General features: G+C 50.2%; 1 protein-coding gene across 1 annotated transcript in view; it reads right to left on the bottom strand.

Moving 5' to 3' along the window:
• Positions 1-8492, bottom strand: part of Tnfrsf8 (TNF receptor superfamily member 8) — a 37946-nt gene extending 29454 nt beyond the window's left edge. Inside the window, exons 1-5 of the mRNA XM_042055278.1 lie at positions 8420-8492; positions 8014-8172; positions 6560-6624; positions 5262-5451; positions 453-569 (exon numbers count right to left, since the gene is read on the bottom strand). Coding sequence (XP_041911212.1) covers positions 453-569; positions 5262-5451; positions 6560-6624; positions 8014-8172; positions 8420-8492 — 604 coding nt within the window. The remainder of the gene's footprint in view (positions 1-452; positions 570-5261; positions 5452-6559; positions 6625-8013; positions 8173-8419) is intronic.
• Between the last annotated feature and the right edge of the window lie 7855 nt (positions 8493-16347).

The raw sequence follows: 16347 nt of genomic DNA, 5'->3' as shown, positions 1-16347 counted from the left end.
TGTCCAGCCTAACCACACCCTCAAGCCTACACAAAACCAAAACACCAGACCCCATCACCAAACATAAGAAGAACCTGTTCCAAGAACTTTCCTGGAAGCGTCATGGTCTTCGGAAAGAAAGATGAAGGATTTGGGAAACGGCAGCTCCTGTGGCCAGGCCACCAGCTCAGACTCTGCCTCCACCATTCACCAAGCTCCCCAGCTCCAGGAAAGCCCTTCACATGATCCCCAGATTCCTCACTACAGAAATGACCTAAGAAAAGAGTCCTCCCTAGGGCCATTGGAAAGGCATGAGTCCTCCCTCCAGGGAGCACGCTAGGTCTCTCTGAAAAGCATGGGTTCAAAAGATATCAATTCTCAAATCCAGAGAGGTAAACTGAGGCACCAGGGGACTGAATCCTGATACTTCCTGTCTCTCAGATATGTGCCAGGGAGAGAGTACAGGTTCTTACCTTTCAAACAGGTCACGCAGGCTGTGCAGTGTCCATCCTCATTCACGTAGTGGTCGGGATCACATTGCTTCCTGCAGTGAGCAGGGCCCTGTGGGCATGGCTGTGTTGGAGACAACCCTGGAAAAAGCAGCAGAGAAGTTCTAGGCTAGGTCACCTTGATAATGAGCTGGCCTTCCATCCCCCATCTCTCATACCTAAACCCCATGGTTGTATCAGATAACTCTCATGTTACAGATGGAGGCATTGGGCCTCCCTGGAGGTCACTAAGTAAGCAAAAGGAGCCATCCAGGTGTGGGGGAAAACTTGGATCTGGCATTCCTGGGCTGCCACCTGACAAGTGGTGGCCTCGGAACACTGCAATGACATTCTCACTAACAAGATCGGTTTTTCCTAGCACTGAAAGGATTAAAGGGGCCGTGGAGGTCAGCAAACACAGGCTGTGTGCTGGCTGTCACTCTCAGCAGAGGTTCCGAGCCTCTGAGGGAATTGAGGGGACTATAGGCAATCAAGACCGTGAAGATCCGAACCCAAGCTGACTGAGAGGCCTAGAATCACCCAGCAATCTTCCTCCCATCCTCCGAGGACTGGAGATACCGGGTGATGATGCTGAGGTGTGGGCATAAAGGATAAAGGAGTGGGTATCCCCCACCCTCACCCCAATATCTGCTCTGCCAGAGACTGCCACGTTTGTTCAGGGATGTTTCCCACAGCTTGGGCACAGAATGAGCACATGACCCAAGCGGACCAATCAGAACACTTCATTTGTCACCTCAGCATGTGACTCCAACGGACCAATCAGAGTGTGCTGTCTTTCTCATCAACTGTGATTGGCTCAACCTGAGGACATGACCATCAGCCAATAAGCCCCACCTCTGAGCATGTTCATTCTAGGTGTTCGGTTTTACCACTGAATTTCCGGAAGAGGTAGGCTTGGTGGCGTATTCCTTTAATCACGACTGGGAGTTAAATATCAGTATCTGAATTCCCGGAAATACCGCCAGACTCTCCAGGATTGCTGTGTCTGTCTCCAGCCACCATTGAGTCCCCTGTTGCAGAGCCTGGCTCATATTTGGTGAACCTGGATTCTGCCGACTTCCTGAGTAAAGCTGGAGAGATGCCAGACTCTTCCCTACCCCTACCCTATACAATGCCTGGAAGGAAGGGGTAAGAGCTCAGGATTCTTTATTTTAGCCCAGGCTGAGTTTACTAGCAGGTGATTGTGGGCGAATCCCAGAACTTTTCTATGTCCAAGCTCCGTCTCTGGGTTCCTGTGAGGTTCAAGCGCAGACGTGGGTAAAGGACCAGGCCTCCATTGTAGTGCCCTGGTCCATCGGTAAGTACCGTTGCTCATAGCATGAGGCAGGGTGAGCTTGTAAGCAGAGAACTGGGTAGTGGCTGCCAGGAGTGTCGAAAGGCCTACGTAAGGCGAGACGTTGCCATGGGGCGACCTCTCAAATTCAAAGGTCTCCCAGCTTCCTTCCTCCGCCGGCCCACCCACGTGCAAACGCTGCCACACAGCTGAGCGCTGATTTGAGAGGGCAGGCAAAATGTCAGAAATTTCCCCAAAACACGGAAGGAGGGGGTTTTTGGTTTTCCTTTGTGGCTTAACCGGAAGCACAGAGTCAATAAAACTCCAGCAAAATGCCCCGCCCACCACCCAGGCCTGAGGTAGGCAGCTACTTCAGCACAGGGCCTGAGAGAAGGCAAGTGGGAGGAAGGAGCAAACCTTCAGGCACAGCTGTTAGGTGGAGAAAGCTTAAGATAGAGGCGTCATGCTCGCAAATTCGTGTCTTTCTGCAAGGGACCTGTGGCCACGGAATGTCACAATACATTGAGGCCACAGCTCGCTGTGGGCAGAAGGGTGAAAAATGCTGAGAAAAGAGGTGTGGAGGTGTAGGAACCAGTCGCCTTCAGCAAAGGAAGGCTTATATAGAGGTGGGGGTCTCATAGCTTCAGCAGGGTTGAGATGGCAGAAAGGGACACCCAGGGGGAAGGAGACAGGCATAGGCAGAAGACTAGAGGCCTGGGACCGGGAGGAGGGGGAAGGTGTGACCTCTTCCAAGAGCAGGCAATGAACTTGCGTTGGACTGAAGGGCAGGTGGGTGGAGGAAAGAAATGAGGAAGAATGGGTGAGAGTCTGGGGCGGGGGAGGGGGAGATGCTGTAAATTAGAATTACCCCCCCCATAATAAAACCCTTAGCTTCAATGTAACTATTTGGAGAGACAATTTTAGGAGCTGGCAAAGGATATAGGAGCCCTAATCCCATAGGATGGGCGTGGGGGGCTTCTATAAAAAAGGGAACACATATGGTAGGAAAGTGGGCAGGTCAGGCTGCAAGCCCCGAAGAGCCCTTCAGCTCTCCTTTTTCTAACCAGAGGGAAGTAACAGCCTGGAGGACCCCAAACACAGGCTAGATGGGGGAGGGGGCGGACCCAAGAGAAGCCGGGTATCATAGTACAGGCCTGCCATCCCTGCATCCAGGAGGCAGAGGTAAGAGGATCAGGAGTTCAAGGCTAACCTAGACTCAATGGGACCCTGTCAAGTTGTCGTAAAAGACTGATCACAAGAACATTTAAATTTTGTTTTTGTTTCCGTGTATGTGTGCTTATGAGTGCATGTCATGTGTGTGGATACCCTCAGAGGCCAGAAGAGGGCGTCAGGCCCCCTAGAGATGGTTCACAGGCAGCTGTGAGCTGCCCCATGAGGGTGTTGGAACTGAACTTGGGTCCTCTGGAAGGCAGTGCTCTTAACCCCCGAGCCATTTCTCAAGCCCCACAAAAACATTTTAAACTCATTTGTGGGGATAGACACTATTAAGTTCTTTCTCAAATACTTCCTCCGGTAGCCTGTGCGAGACTGGAGTCTCACGGGACATTCAGAGAACACAAGTCTAAAAAGAGCAGCTGCCAATGATCTCCAGCCCCAATGAGCTGTATAGTACTGCCTGTCCCCACCTAACCACAGGAAGCCCTCCAGACACAGTGCCTGGCTCTCATGCCTTGTCCTAGAAGCAGCGGGCAGTTACACTGAGCCAGTAACAGAGACTTCCTCCCACCCTCGACTTTCATAGCTAAAGTCTCTCTTGCAAATAGACATCTATTCCTGGAGCTCAGAGACCACACCACGGCTTCACCTCATACCCCAGCCACCAGTGGCCCCCACATGGGTTTAGGACTTTTAATATAGTCACAGGGGACCAAAATACTTTATAATCCTTTTCTAATCTTCAGGCCCGAAGAATGTTCCAGAAGGATTTCCTGACGTTCTCCCAGAACTCGTGCTATGCGAGGGCTGAGTGAGCATTCCAGGAACCCAGCACTGGTTAGGCAAACCCTGTTCCCAAGAAAGTTGCAGCCCGGAGCAAGCTGAGACAAACACATGTCCTGGCTCGGGACAGACAAGAACTGCAAAGATCAGGACGGGGTGGTGTGCGGCAGTCCCAGCACTCACGATGCTGAGACAGGGGGATGGCAAGTTCAAGATCAACCTGAGCTACGGATCGAATTCAGGGCCAGCCTGGGAAGCTTTGCGAGCCCCTATCACAAACTGAAAAATGAAGAAAACTAGAAAATCGTCACGGATATAGCTCAGTGGTTAAGAGCAATTGCGGCTCTTGAAGAGGACCCAGATTTAAGTCCCAGCACTCGCGTGGTGGTTCACAAACACCTGCACCTCTAGTTCCAGGACATCGGACACCCATTCTGATCTATGCAAGAGTCGCATGCACATAGTGCATATACATACATGCAGGCAAAATGCTCATACACATAAACTGAAAAGAAAATTTAAGGGTGGGCGAGGAGAGAAGAGAAAAAAACAAAGAATTGCAAAGGGCTTCCGAACTCCAGAAATGACAACTGGCTATGGTCACAGGGGGTATTGGCTGTTGAGACTCTGAGGTCACAGATTCCTGGGCTCTAGCCCCAGCCAATCCAGCCATGCCACAGCTCTAAGACCCTGGGAAAAATCACTGAACTGGCTGAACCCCAACAGTCTCATCTGCAAAACAGAATCAATGTTCAACGCAGGATGTTAGGTCCCAAACCTGGGACAAACGGCTAAGGTGCCTGTTAACATCAAAGCGGACCTGGCCGCCAGGTTCTCCAGCATCCCTCAGACCCTACCTGTTACAGGGTATGGCAGGCATGCCCAAGCCTCTACTCCAAACTCTCCAGCCCAGCGGCTGGGCTACCCTTCTCCCTGAAGCTCTTCTCTATGTGATCCAGACGTTTTGGTTACTGCCCCTTTTCTACCTTTCGCCCTCTTGGCTGCTACACCTGGTTCCCCTGTCTGCATTCTCCCTTCCCCTCCCTCCTCTCCTCCAATGGCCCAGCTCAGGGTCATGCCCACTCTGGACTCTCCCGGATGTCTCTGTCTCTGGTTATGCTTTCTCCCGTTTATCTACAACAGACTTTCTCCTCCACCATCACAGCCTTTCCTTTTCGTTTCTTTATTTTCCCATTCAGACCACAGTTAAGTGAACAGTGAGCTGAGACTGGGACGAGGAAGTCAGCATGGCAGCTGGGCTGCTCGTGGCTAGGACCCTGCTACATAGGCCAACACCAAAACCTCAGAAGGGTCTCACATCCTTGTAGCGGAGGCAGAACTTAGCCTGTGAGGCAACCGATCTCTCTCTTCCTCAGACCCTGTGACATTAAGGATGGCCCTTGGGCACCTGTAAACCAACCGTGACCATGTTTGCTAGCTTCTATCCCACTCTCCCCAACCCCCACCTTGTCACAAGTCCCCCCATGAGGGTCAGACATCAAAACAAGAAACCTATGTCCTGCCCTCAGGACCCCACTCACCTGAGGGGCACCGGTGACAGCAGCTCCCCACAGCCTCCCCGGGGTGGTAGCCGGGGTCTCCAGCACAGGTGCTCTTGAGCGGTCGATCCTGGAGGGTCAGAGAAACTGATGAGACAGGGCTAGACTTGTCAATGCCACCCTGCAGTCCCAGGAGGCCTGGTGTCCACTCACCATCAAGGCCAGGCTGAGACTATTGTCATAGACGTCAGGAAGAGCATCCCTGACTCAGCACCTCCCCCACAGAGCTAATGGCAGCTTACTTGCAGGTGGAGCACCCAGGAATCTCTGTGCCCTCCTCTGCTTGCGGCCACCTCCCCCACCTCAACACCAGTCCGTTCTCTCAGCTACCGTCAAGTCAGTAGCTACAACCGGTTCCACCTGGCATACTCCTCCAGGGGACTAACAAGCCTCCCACTCTGTCACTGGGACAAGTTCAGCAGTAAAAACATCTGGTAAAGCTGGGCCGTGATGGCGCACGACTTTAATCCCAGCACTCAGGAGGCAGAGGCAGGCGGATCTCTGTGAGTTTGAGGCCAGCCTGGTCTACAAAGCAAGAGTTCCAGGACAGGCTCCAAAAAGCTACACAGAGAAACCCTGTCTTGAAAAACTAAAACGACAACAACAACAACAAAAACACATCTGGTAGAGAGACGAATGGGTTGAAGTTCTGCATACCCAGATGGATAAGTGCTCAGATTCCACAGACAGGGCCTCACCTATACCTGGCCTACTCAGAAACCCTCTCTGGAAAGAGCATTAACCCTCCTATCTGCTAATAAGTTCTGTCTGCTCTTGAGTTTGACATAGGTCAAACTGCCCAGTCTTTTCTTTTGCAACTAGCTTTTTAAAAAATTAGTGCACAAAAGAATGGGTTTTGTTGGTCACGGTGGCACACACTTGACTCCCAGCACTCAGGAGGCAGAGACAGGCTGGGCTACATACTGAGTTCCACGACAGCCAGGGCTACATTGTGGGACCCTGTCTCAAAACAAAAACAAAAAAGGAAATAAAATGTTTTATTCGCAAACATGATTATATCACTGAGCTCTGCTTGCGTTCTCTGCTATAGCCAGCTGCTTTTTAAAATCTTTGCGTGTGCGCCCCTGAATGTGCGTGCGTGTGAATGCACATGCCTGGAAGCCAGAGGAGGACATCAGGTGCCCTGCTTTATCACTGCCCGCCTTATTTCCTTGAGAACGGGTCTCTCGGCCGGGCAGTGGTGGTGCACGCCTTTAATCCCAGCACTTGGGAGGCAGAGGCAGGTAGACCTCTGTGAGTTCGAGGCCAGCTTGATCTACTTGTTCCAGGACAGGCCTCAGCAGCCTTCCTGGTTCTTCCTCCAGCAGCACTGGAGCTCCAGGTGCTGGTGACCACACCCAGCTTTTTAAGTGTGCTCTGGGGACCTGATGTTGTACAGCATATGTTCTTCCCCATTGAGCCGTCTCCCCAAGCTCCCACCCTCAGCCTCTTTAATTCGGTATTAGGTTTCAAGAACCATTTACGTTTTTGGAAGTCACCAATGCCCATGGCCTTGTGATACGGCCCATGTGTGTCTGTTTCACTCTAGATAGACAATGGGTTGTTTTTGCCTTTTAGTTGCCATGTTAATGCTGCTTTGTGTCCCCACCCCCACCCCACCCCAGACAGGGCACTCTGTGTCACAGTTCTAGCTGTCCTGGAACTCACTCTGTAGACCAGGTTGGCCTTGAACTCACAGAGATCTGCCTGCCTCTGCCTCTAGAGTGCTGGGATTAAAGGCAGGCACCACTACTGCCCAACTTGTTTTTTCTTTAAAGACAAAGTCTATATGTAACACTGTCTTAGAATGTCATTTTTTTTCTTTTTTTTTCTCATTTTTTATTAAAAATTTCCATCTCCTCCCCTCCTCCTCCCGCTTCCCTCCTCTCCCTTCCACCCATACCCCCACTCCCTCCCTCTCCAAGCAAAAGAGCCATCAGGGTTCCCTTCACTATGTTAAATCCAAGGTCCTCCCTAGAATGTCATTTTTTAAAATTATTATTATTTTTGTTTTTTCTTCTCTCATACAATATATCCAGACTGCAGTGCCCTTTCCCTCCACTTCTCCCAGTCCTCCCTTCTCCCTCTACCCAGATAAAAACAGCCCTCCCAGGGGCATCAATCAAACAGGACACAAGATGCAACAAGACCAGGCACAAACTCTCACATCATGGTGGGCAAGGCAACCCAGTAGGAGAAAACGGGTCCCAATGGCAGGCAAAAAAAAAAATCAGAGATACCCCAAAAAAAGAATCAGAGACACCCCAACTCCCACTGTCAGGAGTTCCCCCCGCCCCCCGAAACACCAAGCCAACAACCATAACATACATGCAGAGGCCCTAACACAGACCCATATAGGCTTTGTGATTATCAGTCTCTATGAGTGCCCATGAGCCCTTCTTAGTTGATTCTGGGGCAAACTCAGCCCCTCTGGCTTCCACAATTCCTCCTCCCCCTCTTCCTTGGGGTTTCCCAATCACCAAGGGGAGAGACCCATTGGAGACCTCCAACCTGGGCTCTCTCACTGCCTAATGTTTGGCCTCGGGTCTATGCATCCGATCCCATAAGCCTCTCTGATGAAGACTGGACTTGGCACCCATCTCTGGGTACAGCAGAAAATCTGGCTTAGAAGTTCTATGCAGACCCGGCCAGCCTCGAACTCACAGAGGTCCACCCGCCTCTGCCTCCTGAGCGCCGCGACTAAAGGCAAGTGCTAGCCTATATATGTGCCTACAGCTACAATGAAGTGCCAGCTCCGAATCCAAGCTTCTTCCTTTCTTCCGACCCCCTTTCTTTTCTAGGTAGACTTTCATGTAGATCAGGCTGGCCTCAAATTCACGATTCACCAAGGATAATTTGATCTCCTGGTCCTCCTGCCCCGATCTCCCAAGCTCTGGAATTATAGGCATGTGCCATTACACCCAGTTTTAAGATGGGGCTGGAACGCAGGGTCCCAGGCATGCAGGGCAAGCACTCTACCAACTGAGCCACACCCCTAGCCTGATTCTCCATCTGATTTTTTTTGTCAAGCACCTGCACCGGTTGTCACTTATCTGCAGCGTGTGAGGCTGCCATCTGTCCTTCACGCTTGCTGGCACTTAACGATGTATGCCAATTAATGATGAGCAAGTGCCGGTTACCGAAGCCACCTTTAAGCTGCCGTCGTAGTTTTGGTGGGGGTGTGGTGGTATGGCTTGTTTGCATTTCCCTCATGAGTAACACCGGCCTCACTTATTCTTGGAAATAAACTCCTTGCAGCTTTCTAGAGTTCTCCGAACCATCAGCCCTGCTGTGAGATGGGCTTAGTCACGGCTAACACTGATTTTCAACTTGACAGCATCTAGAATTGCCCAGGAGACGAGCCTCTGGGCACACCTGCAAGGAACTTTCTAGATTAGGTTAATTTTGGCTTGGGAAGACACACCCTGAGTGTGACCAGCCCCCCGGGGTGGGGATGGGAGGCAGAGAATGAAAGGTATTTCTGGAACTTCAGAGAGCAGCACCAGGGTCACTGTGGCTGGAAGGTGGCTATGTGGGTGTTAGTTACATATTTTTTTTGACACATCTGAAACCATGTCGCCATACTCACTGAAATGTTAAATATAGCCTACCATGCAGTGAGGGCTCGGTTGTAGCTCAGCGGTGGAGCGCTTGCTCGGCATGTGTGAAGCCTGGGTTCCGACTACAGCAGCTAGGAAGAGACTAGGAAGAGCAGCTAGCTGTGAGACATTCGCACAACACAGTCAGGAGGTGCAGGGTGTCTCTGCTCTCATTTTGTCCGGGCTCCTTCAAGCAGCCTTCCTTTCTCCTCAGGTCACTGGGGGCTCCCAGAAGCCTCCAGACAGCAACCGGGCAGCACCAGCTGCATGCAGTTCCCTGGTGAGCAGCCCCTCCCTGAGTGTTCACAGAAACCTGAGGTAGAACGAGCTGAGCTGTCGGGACTCGGCCCTGTGGGGCCTGCAGAGTGTGGGAAAGTTCTGTGTCCTTGCCCTGGGTTTTCCCTCCTGGCCTGCCTCAGCATCTCACTGATAGCTAAAGAGTCTGAGAGAGTGTGGCGTGTGGCCCTGGGCCTGGAACATCTGAGAGCCACCTGTCTTAGTACCTCCCTGCTGTCCGTCCCTGGGTCTGTGGCGGTGTGTGTGTGTGCGCGCGTCACTCCTCCAAATCCAGCCTGCTTTCCACCAGCTCCTGCTCTACAAATAAGGAAACTACAACCCAGAGAGGCACAGCTGTCTGCCCAAACTCACACAGCAACCAAGAGCCAACGGGAGATTCAAGTCTTGCCATGTCTCATTTTCTCCCTTCTCAGCCATAGTTCAGTGCACCAGACAGGGCAACGTATCACCCTGTGGTCCACATCAAATCATGATCCAAAGTCAAGGGACTTACTACAATTTACTCATTTTTAAATGTCGGTGTAGACACTGAAGAGATGGGTCAGTTCAAGAGACCTTACTACTCAGCCAGGTGGTGGTGGCTCAAACTTTTAATCCCAGCACTCACAGGGAGGCAGAAGCAGGCAGATCTCTGAGTTTGAGGCTGGCCTGGTCTATGAGTGAGTTCCAGGACAACCGGGGCTACACAGAGAAACCCTGTCTCAGAAAAAGAAAATGCTTACTACTCTATGATGAAGATCAGAATTCAAATCCTAGACCCACATCAATTGACTCACAATTTAAATAATAATTAAAATATCAGGGGGCTGGAGAGATGGCTCAGAGGTTAAGAGCACTGGTTGCTCTTCCAGAGGTCCTGAGTTCAATTCCCAGCAACCACATTGTGGCTCACAACCATCTATGATGAAATCTGGTGTCCTCTTCTGGTGTGCAGGCATACATGCATGCAGAATGCTATATACATAATAAATATATAAATCTTTAAAAAAAATAATAAAAATATCACTTCAGAGTCAAACATGCTGGCATGTACCTGTAATCCAGCTCTCTAGAGGCAGACGCTCTCGCTCAACTATGTATATCGAGTTTAAGGCCATGGTGGGCTACTAAGACCCTGACTCAAAAGGTTAAAAAAGAAATCCCATGCATATAGTTCCATCACCCAGGATACAGGGGCAAAAGGATCACAAATTCAAGTCCATCCTGGGTACTTGGTGGAGATAAATAGAAGGACTTGGGGTCAGGGCAGAGGGTTGGGGATATAGTTCAGCTGTAGAGTGCCTGCCTAGAATGAGTGAGGCCCTGGGTTTCAGGCCCAGGACCATTAAACAAACAAACAGACCTCAGTATCTGGATTACAGGCTGCTCAGGAATGGGAAGATGGAGAGCGCCCTAACGGACATTATTTGAGTAACCTGTAGAATTATACTGCGTGCTCTTTGTTTGGCTTTGCTTGTTGACACAGGATCATGCTACGTAGCCGAGGCTGATACAGGGTCATGCTATGTAGCCGAGGCTGGTTATGAACAAAAGTTTCCCAAGCCTCAGCCTTCTGAGTAGTGGGCATTTAGATGGACGTCACCATTCATGGTCACCATGGACGCGGTAAACCATGGAGCTGGAGTAATAAAGGTTTGGGATGTTGAGAGGTCTCTTTTCTAAAATTCTGAGTATGTTCTCAACCTACCAGCAGGGTGAGCTCTCTTCTTACTAACCAGGGAAGCAATGGGAGCCTGCTACCCAGAGCCCCATGGAGGGAGCCTAAAAGGGACTTAGGGAGAAAGGAGCTAGTTCTCTTAGTCACACAAAAGAATTGAACCACAGGCCAACCCAGCCATTCCTAGAGATGTAAGGGGAAGCCAAGTAGAGGTCCATCTTAGCCCCAAGCACACCCTAAATGCTCCCAGGCCATGGAACCAGCCTTCTCCTGCAAATCCTCAACGAATTCTTTTTTTTTTTTTTTTTTTTTTTTTAATTTTTTGAGACAGGGTTTCTCTGTAGGGTGTTTTTGGTTTTGTTTTTGTTTTTTGGTGCCTGTCCTGGAACTAACTCTTGTAGACCAGGCTGGCCTCGATCTCACAGAGATTCGCCTGCCTCTGACTCCCTAGTGCTGGGATATTAAAGGCATATGCCACCATTGCCCGGCTCTATTTTTAATTTATCTATTTTATTGTATGTATGTTAGTGTTCTGCTTGCATGTCTGTGTGAGGGTGTCAGATTCCCTAAAACTGAAACTATAGACAATTGTGAACTGCCACGTGGGTGCTGGGAATTGAACCTGGGTCCTTTGGAAGAGCAGCCAGTACCCTCAACCTCTGAGTCATCTCTCCAGCCCCCCTCAAGTGATGCCTAGGCTCATCACTTTGGAAGAGCCAGGAATTCAGGGTTAAGTTAATACAGTCTTGTAATGGCCGATGAGATGGCTCAGGGGATAAACGTGATGGCCACTGCTGAGTCTGACCACCTGACTTTAAACCCCAACACACTCGTGGTGGAACCGACTCCTAACCTGTTCTCTGACCTCCACCAGGGGCCCTGGCAGAGAAGTGGTACTAATCTCAGTGTCTGTTTATGACAGTCCTACCTTCTGAACGGTAAGGACGTGAGGACCGACCGAGATGGGCACAGATCCGGTAAACTCCTGATGTCCTTTAATGGGATGGGAGACTAAGCATCTGGGCTCTGGCCTTTGCCTGGGAGGGAAGGGGGGATCAGAAAGGAAGAGTGGGTGGGGGAAGGCCAAGGACCAAGAGGTGGATGCTTTTAGGTGGGGTTCCCCATAGGTTCAAGGCAAAGTGGCATGTCCACAGGATGCTGAGTTACACAGCCAGAGGCTGAGGCCCTACCTGGGCAGCTCTAGAATGAAAAGAGTACCCCAAAACCTCACCATCTCCGGGACTATTTTCAAGTTGGTTTGGTTTTCTCTAGCAGACTTGGTAATTTTCACTTTTAGAAAGTCCCACCTGGTATCAACCAACAGAGAGAGAAAGAGAACAGCTGGGCCATACCTGTGGGAACTAAGTCACGTCAAAACAAAATCCCCAAATGGGCCAGTGCAGGGCAGAACTGAAGAGATGAGGGCCCCTCACCTCTACCTCCATGTGATAACACCCTAGTACTGAAAGTAATGAACAGCTATTCTGACGCTTGGGATGTCTCTACCCCACAGCCTTGCAAGTACCACCCCAGGCAGAATTAACTGGATGAGAAATCTGTCTTTGCTTCCAAGTGGGAAATGGGGCTGGAGACGTAGCTCAGCAGTTACCCATACTTGCTGCTCCAATGGAGGACCCCAGTTTGGCAACTTTGACCTTCCTGTAACTCCAACTCCAGGGGATCTGATGCCCTCTTCTGGCCTCCAGGGCACCTACATACATATGCATAAGGGTTTTTAGTTTGTTTGTTATGTTTTTATTTTTTTCTTTTTATTTTATTTTATTTGGTTTTTTGAGACAGAGTTTCTCTGTAGCTTTGGAGCCTGTCCTGGAACTAGCTCTTGTAGTCCAGGCTGGCCTCGAACCCACAGAAATCCACCTGCCTCTGCCTCCCGAGTGCTGGGATTAAAGGCATGTGCCACCACTGCCTGGCCTCTATTTTTTATTTTGAAGGTCTCACTAAGTTGCCAGGAAGGTCTTGAACTTGTGATCCTCCTGCCTCAGCCTCCTGAAGAGCTGGAATTACAGGCCTGTACCACTGGATCTGGCTACCATAGGAAGCTTTTCTTTTTCTTTAGATAGATTAATCTTATTTTATATGTATGTGTTTTGCCTGCATGTAGTATGTGCACCACATGTGTGCTTGGTGCCCATGGAGGTCAGAAGAGGACGTCAGGTCCCCTGGTTATAAATGAGTTATGAATAGTTATGAACCACCATGAGGATTTTGGGAACTGAACCCTTGTCCTCTACAAGAGCAATAGGTGCTCTTAACCATGAGTATCTCCCCTGCTGCTACCAAGGGATCTTTGAAAGCACATGTCTGAGTTCCCGTGCTACAGGGTGCTAGTACCAAACTGTTTAGACTTTCCAGACCCCATAACCAAAAGCCAAAGAAACCTCTTTTTTTTTTTTTTGGTTGTGAGCCTAGCCTTTAACTGCTAAGCCATGTGTGCATGTGTGCATGTATATGAGAGTTGTGTGAGTGTGTGTGCATGTATGCATGTATATGAGAGTTGTGTGAGTGTGGGTACCTGTGCACACACACACAGTCACACACACACACACCACAGCACACCTATGGAGGTGAGAAGACGACTCTCAAGAGTCGGTTCTCTCCTTCCACTTCCCTTCTTCAAGCAGGGTCTTTCATTGTTTCTGCTACGTAGACCCCCCATCCTCACCTCCCACCGCATCTGGGATTACAGGCGCATGCTTCTGTGTTGGTTCTAGGGTATCAGACTTGTGCAGTGAATGCTTTCAGCCACTGAACCATCTGTCAGTCCCAAATAAAACCTCTCTGAAGCACTCGGCCTCATGTATCTATTACAACAAGCACAGCTACTGGGCCACATCTTCCATCTGCAAAGTCAGCAATGGCAGGCCAAGACCCCAGACACATAATCTCTTCTTCCACATCTTTTCTGAACTCTTGGCTGTAAGGACATGTGACATTAGACAGAGCCCACCCTCCCAATCCCCAGGCATCAGTGAAATCCTTAGAAGGTCAAGGTGCTTGCTGCCAATGATGACGTCAAACCCCAGGGCCCACACAGTGGGAAGAGAGAAGCGACTCCTGCAAGTTGTCCTCTCACCTCCACATGCACACCTGGCATGCATGTCCTTACAGACATATACATGGATTAAGGACTGCATAAAGAAAGAACTGGGGTGGGGGTGGACTGGAGAGATTGCTCAGCGGTTAAGAGCATTGCCTGCTCTTCCAAAGGTCCTGACTTCAATTCCAGCAACCACATGGTGGCTCACTACCATCTGAAATGAGATCTGATGCCCCCTTCTGGCCTGCAGGCAGACACACAGACAGAATATTGTATACATAATAAATAAATATTTTTAAAAAAAGAAAGAACTGGGGGAGGGGATTGGAGGAGAGGAAGGAGGGGAACTGCGGTTGGGATGTAAAATAAATGAATACATTTAATAAAAAACAAAAGAAAGCAAGTATTGGGATGGTGATACATACCTGTGATCCCAGGACTTTGGAGGTGGGGGAAGGATTTGGAGTTCAAGGTCAGTTTAGGCTGCAGAGTGAGTTACCAGGCAGCCTAGACTGTCAGCAGGGAGGAGGGGAGGGGGATGAAGCCCAAAAGGAACTTGGTAGGAAGTTGTCAAGTATTAGAAGACATCAGTGTAATTCTTAAGGAACCTGGTTAGGTCTCCATTGCTACTGTAAGTTTAGCTCATCTCCATGGGGACCAACTTGACTGCAAAGTCTTTAGAAGATGCAGATGCCGGCGGGCGGCTAAGCCCTGGAGAAGATGAGGATGGAGAAAGCCACTGGGAAGAACAAGGAGGCCCCTCCTGGAGCCTCTCTAACAGAAACGCAATTCTGAGACCCCCCTTTCAGCCTCCCACCCTCCAGAGCCATTAAATAATGCACCTGTGCTACTCCTGGCCACCAACTATGTGACCGTTTGTGACAGCAGCAAGAGGAAGCCTAAGATATGTCACCAGGCTGACGACTCAGCAGCTGAAAGCACCGGCTGCTCTTCCAGAGGCCCTGGGTTCAATTCTCAACATTTACACACCTGTCTGTAACTCCAGTTCCTGATGATCTGACAACCCTCACTCAAGCAGGCAAAACACCAACACGCATAAAATAAGTCATTAAAGGAGAATGGAGAGAGGAAAGAGAGCAGGGAGAGAGAGAGAGGCCAGCCCTGGGCGGGCAAGAACCAATAGGATGGAAGGTGCCCCAAATACGTGGAGTTTTAGGCCACCTTAATAAGTAACACGATTCCAGGGTAAAGGGTTGATGCCCCTAAGCGCTGACCCAGAAAGCACCAGAAATTTTGTAGTCACTCTGGTACTAGAGATCTAGATCAGAAACTGAACTCCCTTGAAGCGTCCACACTTGAATACTCTCTTGACACCTGGACTTGGGCAAAAACAGACCATATGTGTTCCTCTCAAACACCTGCATTGTCTCCTCAGGCTTCACCCCCCCATCCAGGCACACCCCCAGATACAGCTAGAACCCCCACACCCCCACCTCTGCTTGTCTCTCTCCCGACAGCTGCAATTTCTGAATTTCTGACTCCTGTTATCAAGGAAGATTTAGCATCTGGTTGCGCTGCCCAGAAATAGTGGGGTCACAACCCGCTGACGTCTGTACCACTGGACTCCTCCCCTGCCGCCTCCGCTAGCGGTGCTCGTTCCTTGCCCACTCTGGGCTGCCCACACTCCCCACCTTCTGCCCATCCCCACTCTCTAGGCCAAGCTCTTCTGCTAATCTCTCTTGGACAGATCCCTCCCTTTTGGTTTGGTGTGTGTGTGTGTGTATGTGTGTGTGTGTGTGCACGTGCATGCATGTGTGTATATCTATATGCATCTACGTGTGTGCACACGTCTGTGTGCATCTGTGTGTGTGCATGTGCATGTGCATGCATGCGTGCATGTGTATGCGTGCATGCATGCGTGTGTGCATGCTTGTGTGTAGCTGATGTGTCCTCTAAAAGGCTGCCTTGCCTGCAGGTCCAACCAGGAAATCTTCACAGCTTGGAAAACAACAGACTGTGATCTTAGATAGGCCACCCTCAAGGTCAGGACACAGTTCAGCAGAATCACACAGGCCCAAACTGGGATAAGCTGCTTACGCAAGGACCCCAGCCTCAAGGGCTCACGGCCAACTTTCCCTCTGTCCTAAGATGCAGCAGATGCTGCGCTGTGCATACCTAGAAATGAATCACATTTACTCATGAAGCCCTCGGGTCAGATATGAGTGATAGCCACAGAAACTTCCAGTAAGGGCTGTCTTAGTCCCAGCAGCACTGCTCTCAAACTGAGTAATGCAACTGCCCTGCCTTGCCCTCTGAGTTCTTGCTGCAGCATCCCTCTCCATGGAGGAAGGCAGACTTTAACTAAGAGAAGCCATAGTCTCCTTCGGCCCACCCCTTCCCGTGTGGTTTCTCGAGCATCCTACGGAATTCCGCCTCCAGGCAGGATCTGGCTGGTTCTGGAAGTCACCGGTCCCCGCACAGGAATCCAAGAAAGCT

Source organism: Arvicola amphibius, chromosome 6 (assembly GCF_903992535.2).
Source record: "Arvicola amphibius chromosome 6, mArvAmp1.2, whole genome shotgun sequence".
NCBI classification, from domain to species: domain Eukaryota; kingdom Metazoa; phylum Chordata; class Mammalia; order Rodentia; family Cricetidae; genus Arvicola; species Arvicola amphibius.
This window is presented reverse-complemented; position numbering and strand designations above follow the sequence as displayed.